Source organism: Phaseolus vulgaris, chromosome 10 (genome assembly GCF_000499845.2).
Source record: "Phaseolus vulgaris cultivar G19833 chromosome 10, P. vulgaris v2.0, whole genome shotgun sequence".
NCBI lineage: Eukaryota > Viridiplantae > Streptophyta > Magnoliopsida > Fabales > Fabaceae > Phaseolus > Phaseolus vulgaris.
In genome coordinates this window covers 2,939,804-2,963,403 of record NC_023750.2, presented here as the reverse complement: position 1 = coordinate 2,963,403, position 23,600 = coordinate 2,939,804, and the positions used below count along the sequence as shown (strand labels likewise).

Here is a 23,600-nt window from a genome sequence, read left to right as displayed (position 1 = left end):
AACTCTTTAAAAAAGAGTTATATAACAATTTTTTAGAACAAGCTTTTCAAAATGTAAATTATAGTTTTTGGAACGAGCTTTGTGTTGGAGATCCCACATCGACTAGAGATTAGAGCCTTTCATTGTATATAAGTGGGTGCAAACCTCAACCTTATGAGCCGGTTTTATGGGGTTGAGTTAGGCTTAAAGTCCACTTTGTAATATGGTATCAGAGCCATTTCGAGCCTATCCTAGCGAGTATTTGTTGGGCTTATCAGGCCACCCGCTATCGGGCCGCTATCGGACCACCCAAAATATATAGTCCCACGCACGAGCTTCTATCTATCACTCTCGGCGTAAGGAGTGTGTGTTGGAGATCCCACATCGACTAGAGATTAGAGTCTTTCATTGTATATAAGTGGGTGAGCCGGTTTTATGGGGTTGAGTCTTTTTTTTTTAAACAAAAATACAATGAAATTAATATTAAGAAATTCAAAGGCCTGGAAAAAATTATGGAGATTGGAATAGATACAAGGAAACAAGGGCAAGGTCATTATCTCAAACTGCTTTTCAAGATTCTTTTTATTCATCTTTTCTTCACACACTTTCTCTATCTCTATCAGTCCCTCTCCCCTTGATGGTGTTCACAAAGAGACTTTTAAACCCTGAACTGCCATCTTTTCAGATCACTTCAACTTTCTCTCAACTTGGAAATTGAATTATCTAGCAGTGCTGCACTATCTCTGATCAAAAGCCAATATGTACCATAAATTACATGCTCAATGATAGCTTGCAATCGTGAACTCAGCTGCAAGTCCTCGCCCTCAACACAGACTTGTGTACAGGTGCGTTGCACCATTGCCATTCACAGAAATTGGTACCAGTCTTCTGTCTTGACCCAAAGATAAAATTTGCATCCTTTCAGGCCAATCTGAATTTAATCTTCGTGCAAAATCTTCCACTTCCCTGTCAAGCTCCTCCTTCATAGCAGGATCGAAATCATCGTCAACATCACCATCAATCAATTCAAATTTTGGAGAAAAATTAACAGCTGGAAGGGTTTGCATCCTTGAGTGTTGACTGGCCGAGGCCTCTAAGGCCTTGTCAAAATTGACATTGTGATATGCAGAAGGAAGAAGATTCAACCCCTTATTGTTTATATTTGCATTTTTTGAAGAAAGATCCTTTGCCTGGTCTTTCCTTCTATTCTTTTTATTTTTATTTGCTCTAGTTCCCTTTATATCTCCATCTGCGCCATTAATAAATGATAGAAGATCTTCAACTGAACGTTCATCCTTTGGTTCCTCCTCAACCACAACATCCTTCAGTTTCTTTCTCTCTTGTAGTTCTTTCCTCTTTCTAGCATACAATCTGTTTAGAAGTCGAATACGTGGATCATCGGTCATGTTTCTCAGAGGCTCCAGCTTCTCTTCCTCAGTGAGGTCATCAGGCAAATGAAATGTTTCACGAATCTCCTCAGGGGTTTTTCCTTCAATAATCCTAGCAAGTGCTCGACTGGTCAGGTCAACCAAAGGCTTCAGTTGGAGGCTGTCAGCAGCAGATGTTAACTCACATAACTTCTTTGTATCTATCCGAATAAACTTCTCATTAAAATTTTTGAGCTCTTTGTTAGAATGTCCTGGTACTTGGTGAAACCGACAGTAATCAAGTATCAAATCCAAGATTGCAGGATTGACATGATGTGGAAGAAATATAGCATGAGTTTTGGAAGATCCCATGCCTGTTTGAAGTACTTCCTGGCAAATCATGGGGCAGAACAATGGCTACCTCTTCCTCTACTTGATGAATAGAGCCATCCTCAGTTTGAAGCCAGATGTAGGATTTCATCTGAGGTTTCACAACTGCCATAGCAGCGTCAGACATTGAAAACAGACACAGGTTGCAAGTTCTAGGTCCTTGGCACGAGTGTGACAAGTTTATTATTTTTCACAGTTCTGTAGCAAGGAAATTACAACACAAAGGGAACTTTCACTTCTTCAAAGACCTTGGTTTGCAAGATAAAGGTAGACACTTCAGATATTATTCACGAAGGGGGATAGCTCTGGACTCCAATGACAGGTCTAAACAGCATTCTCATGAGAAGTGTTTCCACAAGTCCAGAAAGAAGAGGAGAAAATGGAGGAAGGCATGCACGAAGAGAAAGCAGAAGCCTGGAACAAACGGTTATTTTGTAGAACAACTCTCTTTTTCCTTCTTCTCCAAAAGTGTAGCACATGATGAAAACAAAGGTGTAGACGACGACGAAAGCATGAGCGATGACAGAACTGGTGATGGCAGTACTCTCTTTCTATTAGTATGGGGTGCAGTTATAATAAAAAAAAATTAAAATTTGGGGAGTGCAGAAAGCAAGGCCTGAACTTCATAGTGGGCTTAGGCCCAAAACTAGAGCAGAACTGCAAGACCATTTCTGAAACGCAAGGTGTGCTTCCATTTTCCATGGCGGGATCTCTGTAGTAACGAGCACACAACACAGTGACTCACTCGCCGAAGCGACACTACCGATGGCTCTTCCTCCCAGAGCCACTTTCCCTCTCTCTCTTCACCTCCTTCTTCTTCTCCTCTCTCTGCTTTTAGCCACATCAACACAACAAGAACAGTTCTCCGAGGAGTTACTGCTGAAGCCCTTGCCCGATCGCAAGATTCTCGCCCACTTCCACTTCCAAAATGAAGCTCCTCTCCACGCCGATTCCTTCGCTCGTCACCACCACCTCTTCCCCAAATCTATTTCTCAGCTGGTCCGTGCTTTCTCCTTTTTTCTTTTTTCTGATTTCTGTGAATGAAAACGTTCGAATAGCTTTTAATTGTTTAAATGCCTCGGTTTCGGTGGATTTGGATGTGAGGGATGCTGTTAAGTTTTTGAAAATAATGCAGATTCAAAGCAACCTTCTAAAAAATATTTGAGGTCTGGTGAGGATTCATAACCAATGGTTGAATGTGTGTCGACATTTTCGTTAGTGCTAAATTTGGAGAGATGAACATTTCTTTTAATTGTTTCCTGAACAAGAACAAATTATTGTTTTGGCTTCTAAGAAATCTTGCTTTTCAAGTAAAAAGAGTTTGTGGTAGAATGCAGAAAAGTGGGTGCAGAGTTTGGAAAATTGCGTTTGGCTATTGTTCGTTTATGTTTAGGGAAGGACATATGGCTGCTCCACTGCTGCAAGTAGTTATAGGAAGTTCTTTTAAAGAAGAAATGTCAATAGGATGGGAGGTGGACAAGTGAAACAGGAAATGAGAGATTTATCCAATGCAGTAACTATAGCACTCTTTGTCTTGCTGCAACTTGACATTTGTCTGTGAATCGACTTCTATGTCGATATAGAATACATGTTTGTAAAACACAGTCTATATGCTTCAATAATTAGTTTTGACATGTTTTTCTGATGTAAAATACACGTTTCAGTATTTGACTGTTTCTTTCATTGCATCGCATTGTTCTATATCCAGCATCCACCAATTGATCAAAGAAGGAAAAAGGTTTAAGTTTGTAGGTTTGAGTTTTGATCATTATCTTTTTCATGTATAATCATTCAATGAAACATTGATGTTTGTAGTTCTCTTTGCTTTTCAATTTTCATCTGTGCCATTCGGATTTTTGTTGGGAATATTTTATTACATTGCATTTTATCATACATAAAAAATGTGTTGAGGAAGGAAATAACTGTGGTCCTAACTTATATATTATTATTCACAATAAGAATTATGAACAAGAGCCTTTACTTGCGATGAACTTCTTTTAAAGGAAATCGTCTATATGATATCAAACACTAATGAACATTCTGGGTTTTACTGCTTTAATAGTTATTGTCAAGTATTCGTTGCTTACACATTAGTTTTTGCTGCTTTTTGTTACCGGATTCTTATAAAATATAGAGTTTGTACTGAATATACTGAGTAACATGAGGATTAGTGTTTAATGGACAGGTTCAGAAGTTTCATATTAAAGCAATGGAGTTATCTTTTACACAAGGTCGATGGAACTATGAAAGATGGGGTGGATTTGATCCAATATCTAGTCATAATGCAAAGCCTCCAGGAGTTGAATTGTGGGCAGTTTTTGATGTCCCTCTACATCAGGTTGATGCTTCTTGGAAAAATTTAACCCATTCTCTATCAGGTCTCTTTTGTACTTCAATCAATTTCCTGGAGTCTTCTACAACGTATTCTGCACCTGAATGGGCATTTCAATCAGCTCTGGGCAGTTTAAGATATGGTACACTGCCACGTGAAGCTGTCTGCACTGAGAATCTTACACCCTGGTTGAAACTCCTTCCCTGTCGAGATAAAGCTGGACTCTCTTCCTTAATGGATAGACCATCTATTTACAGAAGCTTTTACCACTCCCAGCGGTTGCACTTGTCAATGTCCTCAGCTGCTTCAGATGGGTCAAGATCTGGAATTATTCTAGAACAAACACTTACAGTTGTACTCCAGCCTAATGATCAGAATGCTGATATGAACCATGTCAGCAAAGCAAAGATACAACCAAGCTGGTCCCTGAGTTCAATATTTGGAAGAAAAATCAGTGGAAGGTGTGTCCTTGCCAAGTTGAGTAATGTTTACCTTCATGCTGATAGAGGTCTAGTTGCTCAACTTGAGAATCTCCATGAGAATAGTGCTCAATTTGCTACTAATGACACCGGTCCTGTAGATTTTAGAATGAACAGTGGCTTTAAATTGTCTGTTACTCCCGAAAGGGTGCATAAAGAATTGGGAAAGGGCTCCTCACTTCTGTATGAATATCCAATCAATGATTACAAGGATACTGAACAATTTGATTTAGGCCTATCGTGGGAGCATCCAATTGTTTGGTCCAGTCCGCATGCACCTTTTTATGCTAGTAGATTTTTGATGGGGAGTGGAAATGAAAGGGGTGCTATTGCAATATCCTTGAAATCAACAGAAATGACCCAGGGACTTCTAACCAATAATATTGAAGAGAGGTGTAAGTTGCAAGTTAATGTTCTCCAAGTTGTGCCTTGGTATGTTAAAGTATATTATCATACTTTGCAATTATTGGTTGATGAGAGGCCTCAAGTACTCACAGATTTTGTTGAGAGAATCCGTGTTTCGCCTTCTGAAGATAAAGTATCACCAGGGATGATGGAGCTAGTCCTCCAATTTCCTTGTGAAATGAAGTCAGCTGTATTGAGTATAGAGTTTGACAAGGTTTGCTTAAATTCTTTACTTACATTTGTAGTTCTTCTTCCTATCAATATTTGCCTAGCTTTTTTTATTGACATCAAACTATTTATGTTAATGTCTGTAAGTCACCTCGGAAATGTTAATAAGGAACTCATTATGCTACACTTCCCCTGTTTGAAAATGACTGCATTTTTAGCCACATAAAAAGTTTCAAGTTGACTGATGTCTTACTTTTCAATGGAGCATTAATTTTTTTCTTCCCAATATGTCCTCAATAATTACTTTCTCTTTTTTATTCAAAGTAATACTTTTATCGAATGAGTGAGATTATTTCAGTAAAATTATTCCAAAAGGTAGGATATTTATTAGTGTTTTTAACACGTGTGCATAAACTGTAGTCATTGTGGAACAGAGGGAGTATGAAATTTAGAGTGCTGTTAATACTATATGAAAGCAGGAGGAGGAATGAAGGAAATATCAATTTGGTAATACAATCTTTTAAAAGTAGTGATGGAAGTGACTGAGCCATGCTTAACTCTGACCCTACTTGAGTAAAGGTGAATTGCCCATGTAGTTTACGGGCTTCACTTAAATTGGCCAGGACGGTAAAATATAAGCGCTGTAAACCCTTTCTATTTTTGTCAGCTATGCTTAAATGGGCATGGCTGACCCGTTTATAGCATACACCACGGCATAAAAGTGATACTTATTTTGTTTTTTCATAAATGTGGAATGGGAAGCTACCTTATGTGATGTGTTCTCTTAAGATCATTTTAAGATGGATGAATAGGAAATTGGTTTCTTCATATCAAAATGGATATTTACTTGCTTTTGTTGGTCTGCATAGGGCTTCTTGCACATTGATGAATACCCTCCAGATGCCAATCAAGGATTCGACATTCCATCGGCAATAATAAGCTTTCCTGACTTCAATGCTGGTTTGCAATTTTATGATCAATCTGAAAGCAAGTCACCGCTGTTGTCTAAATTACAGGTTATTTGAATCTACACTCTTTCTTCTCATGACACTTATACGTATAATATTCCTTGGTCATGTCTCTAACTATCCGGATCTATGATGCAGGAAAAGAGTCCTGTTCTCTCTTACACAGAAGTTTTACTTGTACCCTTGACGACTCCTGATTTCAGTATGCCGTATAATGTCATCACAATTACATGCACAGTTTTTGCGTTGTATTTTGGGTCTTTGCTAAATGTTCTCCGAAGACGAGTTGGAGAGGAGGAAAGACTTTTGAAAAACAAAGGTAAACCTTTGCTCTTGCTGTGTCTGCATCCTGAGACACTAGTAAATCAATTTTGTGCAACAATGAGTAATCTCAAGGCGTGATGCTTTTGTAATTAATAAAGAAGTCCTACCTTGATAGCCGTCAAAAACGAAAGCATCCTCATCTTTTAAGCTTCCCCTTGCTCTCTGTCAGTTTTCTAGATTATTGACGAATACATTCTCTGTTATTTATGACTTGCATGCTGTTATCACAAACTAGACATGAAAATCCAATAGAAAACTAAGAAAATGAGTAATTTTGGTAGATTATTATCTACTTCAGCTTTTTGGTTATGGTGATCCAGGAATAGGAATATTTATGTCTCGTCATTATTGAAGTGTATTTATAGAAACCTGGTATCTTGCTAGGAAGAATAACGGATTTCTTTCCTGAACACTGTGCCTAAGCTGTAGAACATCAGAGGTCTGGATCTCCCAATGCCCAAATTCCCTCACAAAGGCCAAGATTAACAGGCAACATGTCTTATTTCTAAAACCAGACTAATCGGATATATCTGATATATACACTCAAGTTTGTGGGGAGGATTTAATCTAAATTTTGATCTTTATGAGTAACATGTACTCTATATGATACATTATTGTCTACAGACCTAGTTTTGTATGCTTTTGGCCCGGCTTCCCTCATTCTTTTGGTTAAAAATTCTTATTCAGTTGCTAATGTTTCTTATTTTTCTACCTGTAGATGCAAGCAAAGCTGTTTTCCTACGTCGAGTACTAACTAAACTTTCTGCCAAGCTTAGAGGCAGACCATTGGAATCAACTCCATCCCCTTCATCATCGTCGTCGTCCTTTGTTAGTCCAAAATTGATTCTCAGAGTATTACTAGTTGCAGGAATTGCAATTGCATGGCAATACTACTCACAATGACATCTTTCAACCCGGTAGTTTCCCGTGTACTATAGTTGATTGCATATATTTTATGTACAATACAACCCTTACTTCCACTTCCCCGTGTACTTGCATTCATACGTGTTTTTAGTCGACCAAAACAATGTACACGAACAAATTGATTGATTATAAAACAAAATTGCCCCTCTGATTTTCCACTGATTTTAAGTAATAAAATGTACAATACCCTTTTTCTCACTGGAGGGCAATTGTAATTCTGATGATCGGTAGTAATTGTGGTGAAGGGCTTGAGTTTTATGATGGAAGTGTTCACAGAGTCTTAAAGCTAGAGGAATTTAAGAAACCTCAGTAAGGTCTCTCTTTAGAGATATCTTGGTCTGATAGGACTTCTAAAAGTCTCCCAGCATGGTAGCAGTAACTGTCTTTCAGAAAGTGTTGCACGTACCTATATATTGGAGCTTGCATACCGGGCATGTTAAGAGGTGGGGTACCCTCCATGGCTGCTGTGAACACTTACACGTCACTGACATAAAAAGTTCTAGAGATTCAGGGAAAATGGTCGAATCCTCTAGTTTATTCCGGATTGAAGGTCTGTCAACAAAGGGATTCAACCTGTTTTTAGTATGTCTCGATTGGTTTGACTGACTGAGATCACTATCCTTCAAGCACACTTGTTTTGGTCGGCATTACTTGTGGGATAATCCATCATTTGTCATAATTTCCCATTTAAAACAACTTGAAGTATTGTTGTCCTTCGCCGTACATTAAACATATTGTATTACTATTATCTCACGATTGTTATTTGCAGCGATTAATCGAGCATGTTTTTCCTGATCTACCAATATACACAGTTTATGGATGAGAGATGGAAGTTCAAAATAACCGAGTAAACATGAGAGCCATTTATACCCTCCATGGAGCACCTGTCTCGTTAACGTGCATGAAAACTCTACTATTTTGCTCAACTCTTCAAAGTAAACTACCAGAATGAGATATCATTTTCAGATGCCCATATGAATCAAAACGCTATGCTATTGTTTTCGGACCAGGTGCTTACTCTGAAGATTTCAAGTTTTTTGTTTATGCAAGTTAGGGATATTAAAGTTTAGGTTCATGGAACATCTGAAAGATATTAGTTGGCCAATACTTTATTCCCAATTCTTTACCAAGAAATTTGATTTTCCTAGCGCTGGAAAGGTTTAATCTTTTCATCCACTGAGCTAACTCCAAAAACCCGTCCTCAGTTCGGATTGTAGGCTGCAACTCGCCTGCATGAAGCCGGAATCGCTAGTAATCGCCGGTCAGCCATACGGCGGTGAATTCGAAGCACTGGCTCAACAGAATCTGTTATCTCTTTAATATTTTCACAGCATATCATACATATCAACGAATTTACAGTTATTATTTACCAAAAAGGGCAAAAATGAAGAGAAAAGGTAACTGAACAAAATGTCAAATGTACACTATACTTGCTCCCTTTTTTTCCCCAACGAGAGATAATTTATCTAATCCTTTTGTAGCTAGCTGCCACAATTGCCTCGTCTTCTCGCATCCGCTTCAGATTCTTACTTGCATAGCTGCACGTAAACTGGTTGCGTGCAATGCTGCCAGAGTTGTCATCAGTTTTATCTCCAATATCTGTGAAGAGTCCATTAAATGTGTTAGTGCAGTAGAGGCAGTTGTAGATAGATAAGAGATTTTTCTAAGGGATGGGGAAGGCTTGAGTTAACAAAGCTCCCCATGATCAAGAGCAACTTTAACCACTTTGGTGAAGAAACCGCAATGCTATAAAATGTTATGAATGCTGAACTTGCCTGACTTTTCCTCATCTATTTTTAGTTTCTTGAATAGGTTGACACCTTCCAATACTTGCTTTCTCTTGCAGCTTTGGCCTTTCAGAATTTGAAAAGGGAAAACTTTCAGTATAGTTTAAAATGTCATGACATAGAATGTCTACTTCAAAATTGCAAGCTATTTCCTTATCTTTTCATCAGATAAAGTTAAATGATTACAAACTTGTAAGGGTAACTCCTGAATGCCACAAGCTTGAAGATACATAGCATGGTAACAACACAATTGTAAAATGCTATTTATAATCATGGAACTGAATTATGTACCTGAGCTGCTCTCTTTCAACTTTTTATTCTTGAGCAAGTTGATAGCTTCCGGTTCAACTCCTTTACTGTTACCAGCATTCTCACTTTCCATCATCTCGCCAATCCCATTTTGAAAATCTACTGACTCATGTCCTCCTGCATGATCACAGCCATATTCAGGTAAGGAGAAAACATGAAACTGGAATTACATTATTCTCAGTAACAAACAAAGCACACTTCTTATTTAGAAGATATAAATTGACTATGCAGCTATGAAGATCGCAGCTATGAAGATCAGACACTCTTCTTAAATGGCGTGTCGGTGTCCGATTATGTCCAATACGAGTATCGGACACTGACACTCGTACCTATAGAACACGTATCTGTGAAGTGTCTAATTTAAAAAAATATTTGTTAGATTTCTAACAATTCTAGTGTGGTTCTAACACACTTTTAAAAATAAAAAATACATTAATTTTTTAAAAAATCAAATTTTATTGTATAAATTATTATTATGATTATAAAAATAAGAAACAAATTATTGTGAAATGGTTTATGCAAATAAATCTTTGTTGACAATTTATATAATATAATATATAGATTCATTTACTGTATTTTCGTGTTGGATCGGTATCTGTGCGTGTTACATAGTTAGCAGGGGAGCGACATGTTGAGGAAGATATAAAGTCATGGCAGGAAACTAGGTCAAACTCCAATTACAATACCTTAATGACACAAAATAAATGAGCAACATTGAAATAAAAATACGTAATCCAGAGAGTAAAAAAGTCGATGAAGCGTAGAAGTTTGAAATTGGAAAAGAAGAAAAAGGTGAAAGTGAAGAGACATACGCTTGAGTGGAAGTTTGCAGAGCTTGCCGGTGACGAGAAGAGCATCAGATTGGTGTTTGCCAGTGGAGAAGCCTTTGGAGGAGAAGAAAGAGAGAAGAGAGTTCCAAGTGAGGGAGGAAGCTATGAGGTCCAGCCCTCTGCTGATGAAGTGGCCGTTGAGCCTGAGCGTGGATGGGTCAAGCCCAAAGGCCCGCGAAATGGAGCCCAAGTCGATTCTCTGGTCCTCCCAGGCCACCACTTCTGCCAGCTTGGAGAGGGAGGGGCATAGCAGCTTTATGAGTATCTCTCTGGATTTGTTCCCTGACATCAACACCACAACAATGGCGAAACACAAACACTGTTTCTCACTCTGCAACACAATCAGAGACGCTTTCCCTTTCTTCTCATTTCCAGAATTTACGATTCCTGTGATTATTTTCTCGAACGGTCTTTTCACTGCATCTGTCATTGGGCCCTGTCACATTTATCAGGCCTTAAACTTCATGCACCCCCAATTTATTTTGGCAAATTCTTCCTACACCCAATATTTTTCAACCTGCACCCAACAGATTTTAAAAATTCCGAAAATACTTTTTATTCTGGATTTTCATATCCGGAATTGAAAATAACACATTCTGGAAAGTAGATCTGGAAGAGATTTTTGTATTCCGGACATAAAATCCAGAAAAAAATCAAAAGTCCATTCCGGATAAGGTAATCCGCAATACAAAAAATAATACATTAAGGGTATTTTCGTCTTTTCAATTGGAATTGGGTGTAGTGATATATAGTGTAGGAAACAATTGTCATTTATTTTTGACAAATGCTCACATATCAATTCCAACATGCACCCAACCTAAGTCACGAGAGGATCATGCATGGGGTGTGTACTGTACATTCGGGTACGGCACAAGCAAGTGTTCTCTAGAGGCGCTAAGGTCCGTTAGGGTTAGGGTTTCTAGGGAAAGACTGCATGCATGGCACACGTGAATACTTAGGGCACCTACATAACAATTGATGTCGCAACGCTGGTACATGAGTAGGTACCTTGGCGGCTACGTTGTTAGGTCTATGCACCCCAAGAAAGGGAAGTCCCATGCGCCAGATTATGCAAGATTGTGTGATAGTGGCGCAAGGACGTTCTCGCAAGAACCCTAAGCCCACTAAGAGATGTGGGAGCATCGCAGAAGTAACCCTAGATACAACCTATAAATAGGGTGGTAAGAACCCTAACAAGGTGCGTCGTTTCTAAGACTGAAACTGCTTTACACACATTACTGTTTCTTTGTCCCAGTACTGACTTGAGCGTCGGAGTGCAAATGACCGCTAGGTACAACGTTCTTCAACCAAGAGGAGTGCTCAAGAAGGAGGAGACAGGTGGGGCCTGAAGCTGTCGTTGGAGTCAAACGACAACCAAGTCAACCGTCGAGAACAATATATATATATATATATATATATATATATATAAAGTTTTTAATTTACCATTTTACTTTTAATAATGTCTCATTTCGAAGAACCTAAGAGTGGTATCAAAGAGTCTGGTTCATTTTAATAATGACTCGAACGAGGAGATGAAGGTGTCCTAATGTGGAAGAGACTCACACCTAAGTGAGATAGTATTAGAAATTGAAGGTGAATTGGAAGTCTCACATTAGATAATGATGATTAAATTAAACAACCTATAAGAAGAAATACCCACAAACTTATTATTTTTATAAAGTTTTGAGTTGAAAGTAATATTTTAATTTTTATATGGATTTGCTTACAACACTGGCTATCGATCTCCTTAGTCTCTCTATTTGAAGAAGTTAATAAATATAATGGATGATGATATTCTATTTTTATCCTTCATTTTATTCTCCAGAAATATTGTTAATTTTGATGATCATGTTGTTTTGATGAACTTGAGTCAATTTTATTTTTAAAAATATGTTTTAAGTTGAAATTTTTAAAAAAAATATAACCAAAATATAATATATAAGTGGATTATAGATATATTTTTTAAAACCAATTCTATGAAATTAAATTAAATTAAATTTAAAGTTATATGTTTATTAAGATATTAAACTTGTATCATCTAATCTCGAGTGTCTCTATATTCATTCTCAATGTAAATGTAAAGAAGTGTGACAATAAAAAATATTTTTCAATTAAAATCAAATTTAAATTAGTGATTAACTATAATAAACATGTAGTATAAAAAAGATAATTGTAAAAATGCAAACAACATCAACTCTTTATTTGGCAAAAGAAAGACTATTGTCAAAGTTTTTTAATTTTTTTTTTTACATATAAATTATGTACAAATTTTAGATTATTTAATTTCATCATCTTATTATTATTTAATTTTGAAAAAGTTAACATAATAATATAAAATTATAATTTAACAGTGAAATTGATAAAAAAAATTATATAAATTTATTATATAATATTTAGTAAAAATCATACTAATACAATTTAATTCCTCATATATATATATATATATAATTATTGTAATTTTGTATTACTTACACCTTTTCATGTGGTTCATCCTCTAATTCCACTAGTAATCCAATAACTTCATATTTTACCTTCATCAATAACGGTTCTAAGTTTTTAAACTCAACCTCCTTCTAATTTAATTAATCAAAATACTCTATGAAAATTACCATATTTGAATTTCTTTTCAAATTTTTCTTACCAAAATAATTAATTCATCATAAGAAATTTTTAATTCATAAAAAAAAAATTACCCCATTAATTCTCTTCACTCTTCATCCAAATACAGGCTAAAATAACTATAACCAAATCAATTATCCTAACTTCAGCCAAATCCACCATTGCAGTTATTGGAGGTTCTAGCAAGTAATGGTCTTCAAGAAGTTGGAAAGTTTATTCTAGACTTTCTAGTTAACTCCATAAAGGGGTGCTTCACCACAATGCATGGCACAAAGTTCTTTTCCCAGTAAACAAGAAAACCAAAAGGAAAAGAATCAGAATGAGAATGTTGATGGCAAAAGCAACAAATAATAAGAAAGTTAAGAAATTCACAGAATTTGGTTTTCACATTTTCCTCCAGCTCTGGAAGCAGTTGGAGAATCTTCTTCCACTGCATTTCAATTTGTTTAGTTGCTTGCTTGGTGGGTTTTGCATGCACTTGAAAATACTGGAAGAGTTGTAAGCTGATTTATACCATTTCAGGGCTTTCTTGGTTGCATTCTCATCACCACCAAACACCCTTTTGAAAACGGTATTTCAAGCTTGAAACTTTAATGCCACTTTTTATTTTCATTTAAATACTGCTTAATGTCACTACTCAGTGTTCATTTTGCAAGTTTTTCCCCATGATTTTTAACCCTTCCTTTGTTTACCAATTTTCTTTCATACCTGTGGTTCACTGAAAATGATATTCCATTGAGTTTTTGGTTTCTGATAAGTTGGATGGCCTAGCATGATGATGATTTCTTGGTGCTGTATTGTGGTTCTACAAATTTGTTAGTCTATCAGAACATAGGATTGTTTGGAGAAACCTATTCATAAACACACCTAAAAGAGAAAATGAAGAATAAAACTGAAATGAAATCTACATTATGCATAAGTTAGTTTTTAGAAGTTTTCTTATATAACTTCTCTAAATCTGATTTATTTATTCATTTTTCTGTTCAAGAAATGTTCATAGAAGTTTGTCCAAACAGATTGATGTTTTAAAGGTCTTTGCAATCCTATGGAAATTATAATTGCAGTTGAATATCACATTCGTCTACTATTATGTAGAATTTGATAATCACATGGCAGTCACGACAATAATCACAAATTAAAACCATGCATCCTGGAATTTGTATGTTGGTGGAGGGTGGTTTTCATCTTCTCTATCTATTGAGAACTGATTGTGTTTTGTTCTTATTCATTATTCAGCACACCGTTACTCATACTCCTGGAGTCTTCTAAGAAACAAGCTAAGCACTGATAGATTTTACAAGGAATGACTCTTTTTTTTTCTTTGCAGTCTATCATCTTCTTTTATAAAAATGTTTGTTCCAACAGTGAACCAAAACTTGCTTGAAGACCTTGAAGTAATGGGATTTCCAAAGGCAAGGGCAACCAGAGCACTTCATTATTCTGGTCTGTTGATTCATTATATAAATAAATTAAGATATGTAGATTGAAACTTATGTGGAATGTGCAAGGTGGTTTGGTTGGTTTACCTTAGTTTTAATATGCTTTGTTTAACTTTAACCAACTAGAAGTTACATAGTATTATTCTACATGTTATTTTATTTCTTACGAAGAGGCAAATGTTAGAAGGGATACCTGAAGTTCATCAATCCAAAACTTTATTGAAACTGATGTACAACAGTGTACTCTGTAAATTCACTTTAGGCTAGTTCTTCTAAGAAGAAAAAACTAATGCTTTGACTGAAGATGACAAAAATTTCAGTTCTCTACAGATAGTTGGCTTCCATATTAGGTACCTTACAATTGCATGTGCTTTAGGCGATATAAATTTGCAACTTACAAATAAGGCTGGTCAATGAAAAAGAATGTTCTCATTAAATTTCTGTAATCTGACTTGGATTTTATTAGGAAGTGTACTTAAGCCTAACTTAACCTTATAAAACTGACTCATAAGGTGAGATTTGCACCAACTTATATAATATGAAATGTACTCATCTCTAGTCGATGTGAGATCTGTCAACTTGTGCACGAGACTATATATATATGGGTGGTCCGATAGCAGGTGACCTGATAAGCCCAACAAAATTTCACTATGATAGACTCTAAATAGCTACCATATTAGGAAGTTACTTTAAGTCTAACTCAACCTTACAAAACCGGTTCATAAAGTGAGGTTTACACCCATTTATATACTATAAAATGTCCTTATCTTTCTAATCGATGTGAGATCTTCAACAGATCTTATAGTACTTTTTAAATCCTCACCTTGGCATGTCTTAAACAGTTGCAATTAAGGAAACTGAATTAACATGAACTCCAAAGCACATGTATATATACACAGTTCTGTTCAAGGCACTTGTCTGTATGAATTTTTGGCTACACAATGATAAAATGTAAAGGAGAAAAACTAAGTCAGCAGATTCAAGAAGCGTTTTTAGTTTCAATGCTGGCTCGAGATAGTTTTTAGTTTTGAATTCAAAGTTCAAATATTCACATGTATTGTAGACACCGAACAATTTTATCATGTCATTACTCCATTTCAGTGCAAAACAGATAGTTTTCACAGTTTGATAACATTATTTCTATCATAGATGTTGGAGATTCCACATCGACTAGAGATTAGAGTCTTTCATAGTATATAAGTGGGTGCAAACCTCACCCCATTGAGCCGGTTTTATGGGGTTGAGTTAGGCTTAAAGTCCACTTCGTAATAATAGAAAAATGGTGTATTATGGTTTTCACTTATGTTCTTGAGGATTTGATATTTTGCTATTCATGTATGTATATATTTAGTCTAATACAGATGTTTTGCTTTATCAGGCAATACCAGCTTAGAGGATGCTATAAATTGGATCGTTGATCATGAGAATGACATTGATATTGATGAGATGCCATTGGTATTATATCATACACCAATTTTTCTTTATGCTATTTATTATTTAATTGCGGCCTAATTGCGTTTTTAGTCCCTAAAATATGAATCTGCTCCTCACATGCATTCATAGATGCTTGTGTTATGTTCCTAATAAGCACATACATACACATTGGTTTAAACTGAAGTTACATTTAAGTTGACAGGGAGTGACTGAAGTTTCTTGTTGACCTAGTTTAAGCTCAAAAATATTTCTTCAATGTCCTAGTTTCATCTAAATTAGCTTTCCAAGTCAAGGACTGATGATTAACCCCACACAATTTGATATCCCAATTGTAACTGCAACATTCTGAATGGTATTGAAAAATATGTTGCCACCTCAATATTGTGACTGTGTTGCTTTATAGTGGTTTGGGAGATATTCATGACAATCAAAATTGTGATTTGAGCTGCAATTTAAAACCATGGTTTAACTTTATTCAGTTGTTTACATTTCTACAGGTAGATGTAGACATTGAGGTAGAGTCCACTGAATCCTTCCCCATCTCAGAAGAAATTAGAATCAAAGCACAGAGTTTAAGGTTTTATGACCTTGCTCACTATTTTTGTAGAAGTTGTTAGATTTTGTTCTTTGTATTATGTGAGCAGTTGTTTCTTTACGACAAGCTGAAATTGTCAATGTTGAAACTAAAGATAACAGTTATTTCAAATGAAGCTTTAATCTGAAGCTTCCAGCAAATATTTCTCTGTTTCTTCTGTTTGCTTCCTTTTTTTACTAGTATTTTGCTCTTGCAGGGAACAAGAACGTAAGAGGAAAGAGCAGGAAGAGAAAAGATTGGAGAGAGAAAGGGAGAAGGTAATAATAATCTCACATTTTTTCAACTATAGTAGCTTCTTATTTCTAGCTTTTGCTCTTTACCCTCTACATTGCAGTGGACAGAAATTGCAAATAAGATAAACATATGTAAATCAAATGGTGCAATTGCCAGTGTCCTGGATTATGCATCATAAATATATGATTGGAACTGGTTTTTACTGATATATACAATGGAGATTAACTCCTTACTCTTAGCAGAGAATTGTAGAAACTAAAAGATAAATATAATTCAGCAGGTGCACATGCACTGAACCTCTTGCTCAAACACATTCCCTTTCCTTCTAATTCTTGCCTACCTACACTTCTTATTCTTCGAACATATATAGATATTTTCCCCAAACTTTACATCATGAACATTCTATGCGTGCTATTCCCTTTACCTCCATTTCCTACTACATCTTAACCAAACATTGAACCTTTTTTTTTTACCAAAATACCATTTTACTGCAGTTTTTCTCAAAGAAATCCGTGAAGCTTTTTACAGACCCTTTCTTAAGATGCTTAATTTCTCATAAAACAGTGATATACTGTAGAAGTATAACATTTATTTAACCCGAAACATCATTTGTTTCAAAAGCCATACATGATATGGTATGCATGTGACATCAAGCTGTGTAATAATGACCTTTTGTTTCATAAAGTTTCCATATGAATACAGATGAAAGTAATTTTCTCAGCACGAGTTCTTTCCAATTTTTGGATGTTGCTATAAATTTTTTCATAATATGTAGGCTTGTATTGATTGAGGCATGCAATAGGTTGTGTTTAAGAATATTTTGCCATTACTAAAGCATGCAATGAACTCTTTTGAGCTTTAGAGAGTTTACTTTGGATCATAGAGGCATCTCGCATCAACACTAAGATGAATCAATCACGAGCTATAAATTCATTGAGTATACACACCCTCTTACAATGTAGTTTTCTTTCAATTCCTAAAACATTCAATAAAAGTAACCACTACTATAACAATACCCACATTTATAACATGAGGAATGCTAGCCACAATCACTTTCTAAAACCCTACCAAAAAAATTAGCATTACTCTTTATAACATTCACGTACTAGTACCCCCACATTTAGAGAGTATAACTTTATTGCATTCAAACCTTTTACAAATGCTTTGCCGAAATGCAGACATCAAATGAAACAAATATTAGGCACATGGAAAACATTATTCTTAAAATAGGATTTTCCCATAGGTGATATTTAAATTAACCTTCTTTACCAAGAACACTAGCCACTTCAGATTTTCCAAATAATGAACATCCCTCTCCCACTGTAGGAAGTAAAGGCATTTTTGTTGGCACAAATATGCTTGGTAGTCTAATAGATCTCGGCCATGTGAGAAGGAATGGATCTTAACCTTGGAACAAATCAAAAGGTTGTGACAATGATGAGTATATATGAATAAGGAAGAAGAAAATAAGCAAGAACACATCAATCCTAGAAGATTAACTAGAAACATAACACAAGATGCTGTCCACCAAAATTTTTGTACTTCTTGGATTGTAATTCTTTGGATTTATTTTTCTTGTAATTTTTAGGTGCAAATAGTTTTTGTTGTCTAGGTTAATTCGGGCTTGTTTTGAATTTCAATCAAGCACACAAAAGTCTACTAATTTTGGCCAAGGAGTGCAAGAGAAACAAGAAGCAGATGACAACAATTTAAACCCAATTCAAGCCAAGACACATGGTAATTCTGCCACATTCAAGGAGAGGCGAGGTCAATGTGATACATGCATGGAACACATGAGATTAATCTTGAACTTTGATCTAGATCTAGGATTTTCAAATTTGAATTTGAATTTTTGGAATTTCCCTCTTTTTTCCTATTGTAAACTTCGACCAAGGAAACCATGAAGGGCTATATACATTCCCTCCCTTTTTAATTCACTTTTGATATATGAAAGCTCCATAGCCTTTTAAAAACTCTTGTGAGAGTGATTGAAGTTCTTAGAATCTTATTTTGATTCTTGGAAGTCAAGTGGTGATTCAACCTTTGGTACTTATCTTGAAGATGACAAGGGGGTCTTCACAAGTGGCTTGGCTTCTCCATCCATCTAAATCTTCTCTGTCTTTTATTTTCTTTAATTCAACCTCTAATCTTGTTTCTTTCTAGTTAACATCTATTCTCTAATTGTTTCCGTCTTGTTGTTTCTTTGATGCTCTAGTTGTTTTTGTCATTCTACTAGTTCTTGCTTCATATATAATGTTATATTGTGATTGGAATCATTGACTCATAGCTTCTTGTAAATTAAAATTCATTTAATGAAGCATGGAGAAGATAAACTCTTAATCTATTTGTGATCTAAATGCTTCTATGTGTTATGCTTCCAATGCCTTTTAAACTCTATCATTTGGTATTAGAGCAAGGTTTAATCCATTGGAAATTATGAAGCATTTGATTTGAATTGATAGATTCATAGTCCAGAGTGCAACATGATTTCTACTCCAGCACAAGATTGGTCTTGGAAACACTTGCCACAATTACATCATCTGTCTTGACTAGGCTGACTTTGGCAGCAACTAGTTGGTTGTTTCTTTTCCTGTATCTGAAATGAACAACAGGATGTCCTGGTTTTCCTCATACACAACAGTTATTTTTCCTTTTGCTGGTATCTAAGAATGTAGCGCTTTGTAGTGATGCTCATGCCTTGGACCATTTTGGAACTTCTATTTGTATGACTGCATATTAAACTTTTAGGTCCAAATATATCCATAAGATTTGCTTTAGCAACTAGCTCTTTTGCCTGTTTTGTATTATCGTGCTATATTATTTCGTCTTCAATCATTATGAACTATAAATTCTTCTAGAGACATATGATTGTTTTGGTTAAAGTTTTTGTAGTCTTTCCAAGACTCAAGAGGTTCTTGAATTAATGGTCCTGCAACAGACAGTTCAGACAATACCATCTCATTCGATAATTCTGAAATAATATTGTGATAATAATTTATTTGACTTAAAAATAGAAACATCTTTCTCTTCAATAGTTTTAGCATAGTCAATAAACATTCAATAACATCTTGACAATTCATGTGACGAAACTGTCCTATTAAAATATTGACGAGGATGAATTCCACTTATAATAAGTCAATAAAACCTCACACTTTTGTATATTATGCTAATAGATTTCAAGTTCTAATGTGGATTAAAATAAGTCTTTCTATGTGGCCCAAAAGTCGTAGTTAATTCCTGCATTTGTTTTAATTGTGTGAGCAAATTGTATCTAAAAGAATCTCTATCCACTGAACAAGTTGGTTTCCCTAATCATAAAGGTAGTTGTGATTTTATTGATTTATCTCTGGCAGTTAGGCATCCAACCTACCAGCATAGATTTTTATAACCTTTTTATAGCTTTGAATGCAGGAGAGGATTCAAGCAGGTAAGAGACTCCTTGAAGCCAAGCGAATTGCTGAAGAAAATGAAAGAAAACGGTATATTAATGTTCAGTAGTTGCTTTATTTCATTTTCTATAAGGAGATTATTTGTTCTACCTTACGTTGTCCTATCTATAATCAGGGATTTATCCCTGAGAAAAGCAGAAAAAGAAGAAGAGAAAAGAGCTAGAGAGAGAGTTCTACAGAAACTAGAGCAGGATAAGGTATAAAGTTAATTTTCTAATAATATCTCCACGGGTGGTCAATTTTGATAAACTATGTTGGGGTTGACAAATTTCATTTTCACAATGATCTATAATCTCTACTGCAGTTCCAAAATGGAACTATATCAATATGTGGAGGCTAAAATATGTTTCTATTGTGTTAGTATTAGATATTGATGCAGAATATCAGTTAACAGACACAAGCTGAACCGTAGTACCAAATACTTGCAATGATTTCAGGGAGATTGTATTATATAAATTCTTAGAAACTACACAATTAATAACAGATGAACAAATAAGTGAATTTTTTGTCTCTGTTGCTGTCATTTTCTAACAATACATTCAAATGAAATATGATGTTCTTTTGTAAAACTATATTTTGTTGTTTTAACTACAAGTACAACAACAAAGAAGATAAACCGGAACAAGGTGTCATACAATTTCAGAAAATGGTTTGTCACGCTTTTGAGGAACTGACAACCAGTTTTCAGAAATGGATTTTCTTTAATGACAGAAACATAGCAGTTTAGTGGTTTATAATGAATATAACAGGAAGATATGTGGTTCAAACTCACAGAACAGTTTATTTTTTGGTTTAGGGTTAGTAGGATAAGACTTTTGTTGTTGTTTTATGAAACAACTTTTGAAGACTATCTTTCTGCAAAGAAATTGGTTAAATTTGTCCAAATTTCTATTTTGACACTTAGTTTCCTATCATAAATTTTCCAAGTTCCAGTAATTTATAAATACACAATCAAGGAATAATTTGTGTTATGACTTAAGAGAATTGAGGGAGAGGAAAAAGTGAGTAATGATGCAAAAGTTTGACCTGTTCAAAATTGTTCAGGAAAGAAAATGTGCAGCTTTTCAGTTCAAGGATTGCAGTTGTAGTGTTTGCAACTTAGTCCACTCAGTAGTATTATTTTAATGTAGTTTTTATCACATTTTTCACTTATAGATGTAAGCGTGTTGGATAGAACTGCTTTCAATTTGCCTTCTGTTTTTCTTTATGACTAGTATTTATCAAAGCATGTCAAGAAGAGGATGTAGTGTTTCCTATACATTTTTCATGATACACAGCATAATATGATAAACTTACATTGTTTACCATTTTCGGATAAAGGAACTTCAAAATAAAAGGTGGTTATCCACAAGTAGAAAGTACCATGTTCAGTAGAAAAGAGTTGCAGTCAAATTTTCTTCTAAATACATCTTGGCATTTGTGAATGCTAAAATGGCTCCATATTTGTATAACTTCACAGTTAAATAGAAGATTTAAGCAAGGATTGCCTTTAGAAGGCCAAGCAACTGTCAGATCTTCTGCTACTAAAATACAACAGGAAAAGGTATGGTTATGATCTATTTTATTATACAATGATTGCATAGTTCCTTGCTTTAGTCTCCCAATCTGATAAATAATTGTTTTCAAGTAACTCTTTTCACCCTGTTGCTGTGGAGCAAAAGTTATCAACTTTTAGATAATTTTGACTTTAACTCAAATTGCAGAAGTTAAATCTTGTTTATACAACTACAAAATCTGAGCAGTTAAGAGAATGTCTGAGGAATCTGAAGCGTAACCATCAGGTGACACTCATATCTTCTTTCCCATGAAACATTTTTTCCAATCTTTATCTGAAAATGTAATTAGAGGCTCATTCAATAACTCTTGGCTTGATTATGCCTACTCTTTAGTGCATTTTAACATATGAAAACATCAATCAAAATAATGACAGTAAGTATTGTATTTGCTTTCCAAAGTTAATAGAATTACTACCTTAATTTTCTGATATAGATGAGAATTACCACTTTACTTTTCTGATAGAGATGATACTTACTACTATCAATAGCTTTTACTTTTACCTTCTTTATTTTATCAACTCTAACATTTTGTTTAGGGTGAGGATGCCAGAGTCAGAAGAGCCTTTCAAACACTGCTAGTCTATATTGGAACTGTTGCCAAGAATCCCAAGGAGGAAAAGTACAGGAAGATACGACTGCAAAACCCATTATTCCTGGTAATTATCAAGGCATGTTTTTTCTAGACAAAACATATTTTTTTGGGAGTGTTAGGTTCATCAAACAATTTTAGCTAGAAAAGTTAAAGATTCAGGGTATACTAGATACAGTCTTGAAGATTCATTAACAACATATCTGACACACAGCCAAGTCCTTCACTCTGTGATCATGAACTTTTTAGGATTCATTCTCCTGCTTAGGACTCATTGTGATTTGGTCATTGGAAATTTTATTTTCTTATTTTAATCACTATGATCTTTTGAGAAATGCACCATTCTCATTAAGGTGAGGACATCAAAATACTTTTGGTGCATACGTTGCAAACCAGTTTTCTTACTAACAATGAATAAGTTTTTTATACTATCATGTAATCATAAATTCATATGTTTGCTAAGATTTTTTTTTATAATAAGAGTCACATTTAAAGTGATTTTTGATTGGTTGACAACAGTGTATGGAAATTAAACTCATTTTTATCTGGTATGTTCTTTTGTACATGTTTTTTTTTAACAGGATAGAGTTGGAAGTTTAAATGGAGGTGTAGAGTTTCTTGAGCTATGTGGTTTTGAGAGAACTGGTGACTTCTTGCTTCTTCCTCAAGAAAAGATTGACATGGCACTGCTGAATTCAGCTGGTTTTGTCTTAAATTCTGCAATGACAAACCCTTTCTTTGGAGTTTTAAGTAAAGCTCACAATTAAGTTTGCATTGAACTAAATGTATGATTTGTCTTGAACTGAATGTATGATTTATCTTTTTAATCTATTGACTATTGACCTTCTTATAGGAGATCTAACATCGACTAGAGATAAAAACATTTCATAGTATATAAGTCGGTGTAAACCTCATCTTATAAGCTGGTTTTATAAGGTTGGGTTAGACTTAAAAGTTCACTTCTTAATATGGTATCAAAGTCATCTAGAATCTATCTTATATAAGTGAGTGAAACCTCATCCGGTTTTATAAGATTGAGTTTTAAGTTTTTTTCTTATAAAAATCTCTCGTGTTAGACACCATTATGAAACTTGACATCTTAGTTAGGCTGACACCTCAAATATTAACAATCATTTGCCACCACACGAAAAAAGTATTATTAAAAAAAAGGAAAAAAGAAAGAAAAAAAGGAAATACAAGCAAATATGGAAGGACTAGACCAAAATCCATATATAAAATAACCTAACCGATACTTAGGTGTAATCTATACCTATTAATAAATAATTCTAAGAAAAAATTAGATGAAAGCCTATTATACAAATGAAATTGTTCTCTATGAATATACTTTAAGTTAACAAACTTGTCAGCACATGCATTCCCTTCACGGAAAATGTGAGAAATCTTAAACCTGATTTTCCCACTG

At 34.9% G+C, this 23,600-nt stretch overlaps 3 protein-coding genes and 1 pseudogene across 4 annotated transcripts; 2 read left to right on the top strand and 2 right to left on the bottom strand.

Moving 5' to 3' along the window:
- Nucleotides 1–654: 654 nt before the first annotated feature.
- LOC137819688 (SKP1-like protein 21) lies at nucleotides 655–2,047 on the bottom strand (annotated as a pseudogene).
- A 270-nt stretch (nucleotides 2,048–2,317) lies between these two features.
- Nucleotides 2,318–7,534, top strand: LOC137819687 (uncharacterized). Its single transcript, XM_068623604.1, has 5 exons — nucleotides 2,318–2,735; nucleotides 3,922–5,166; nucleotides 5,990–6,136; nucleotides 6,227–6,407; nucleotides 7,131–7,534. Exons 1-5 carry the CDS (start codon nucleotides 2,502–2,504, stop codon nucleotides 7,313–7,315), a joined length of 1,992 nt encoding a protein of 663 aa, XP_068479705.1. The 5' UTR covers nucleotides 2,318–2,501; the 3' UTR covers nucleotides 7,316–7,534.
- Nucleotides 7,535–8,631: 1,097 nt separating this feature from the next.
- On the bottom strand, nucleotides 8,632–10,669 carry LOC137819689 (uncharacterized). Of its 2 annotated transcripts, none has more exons than XM_068623607.1 (4): nucleotides 10,245–10,669; nucleotides 9,415–9,549; nucleotides 9,112–9,189; nucleotides 8,632–8,926 (listed from the first exon to the last, which is right to left on the bottom strand). In XM_068623607.1, exons 1-4 carry the CDS (start codon nucleotides 10,549–10,551, stop codon nucleotides 8,799–8,801), a joined length of 648 nt encoding a protein of 215 aa, XP_068479708.1. In that variant the 5' UTR covers nucleotides 10,552–10,669; the 3' UTR covers nucleotides 8,632–8,798. The 2 variants fall into 2 exon arrangements, with proteins under 2 accessions (XP_068479708.1, XP_068479707.1); XM_068623606.1 differs by having other exon boundaries at nucleotides 8,632–8,935; nucleotides 10,245–10,666.
- Nucleotides 10,670–13,311: 2,642 nt separating this feature from the next.
- LOC137819515 (uncharacterized) lies at nucleotides 13,312–23,025 on the top strand. Its single transcript, XM_068623394.1, has 11 exons — nucleotides 13,312–13,452; nucleotides 14,209–14,324; nucleotides 15,699–15,775; nucleotides 16,252–16,331; nucleotides 16,546–16,606; nucleotides 19,995–20,062; nucleotides 20,148–20,229; nucleotides 21,492–21,575; nucleotides 21,736–21,813; nucleotides 22,125–22,244; nucleotides 22,759–23,025. Exons 2-11 carry the CDS (start codon nucleotides 14,231–14,233, stop codon nucleotides 22,942–22,944), a joined length of 930 nt encoding a protein of 309 aa, XP_068479495.1. The 5' UTR covers nucleotides 13,312–13,452; nucleotides 14,209–14,230; the 3' UTR covers nucleotides 22,945–23,025.
- Nucleotides 23,026–23,600: the final 575 nt, after the last annotated feature.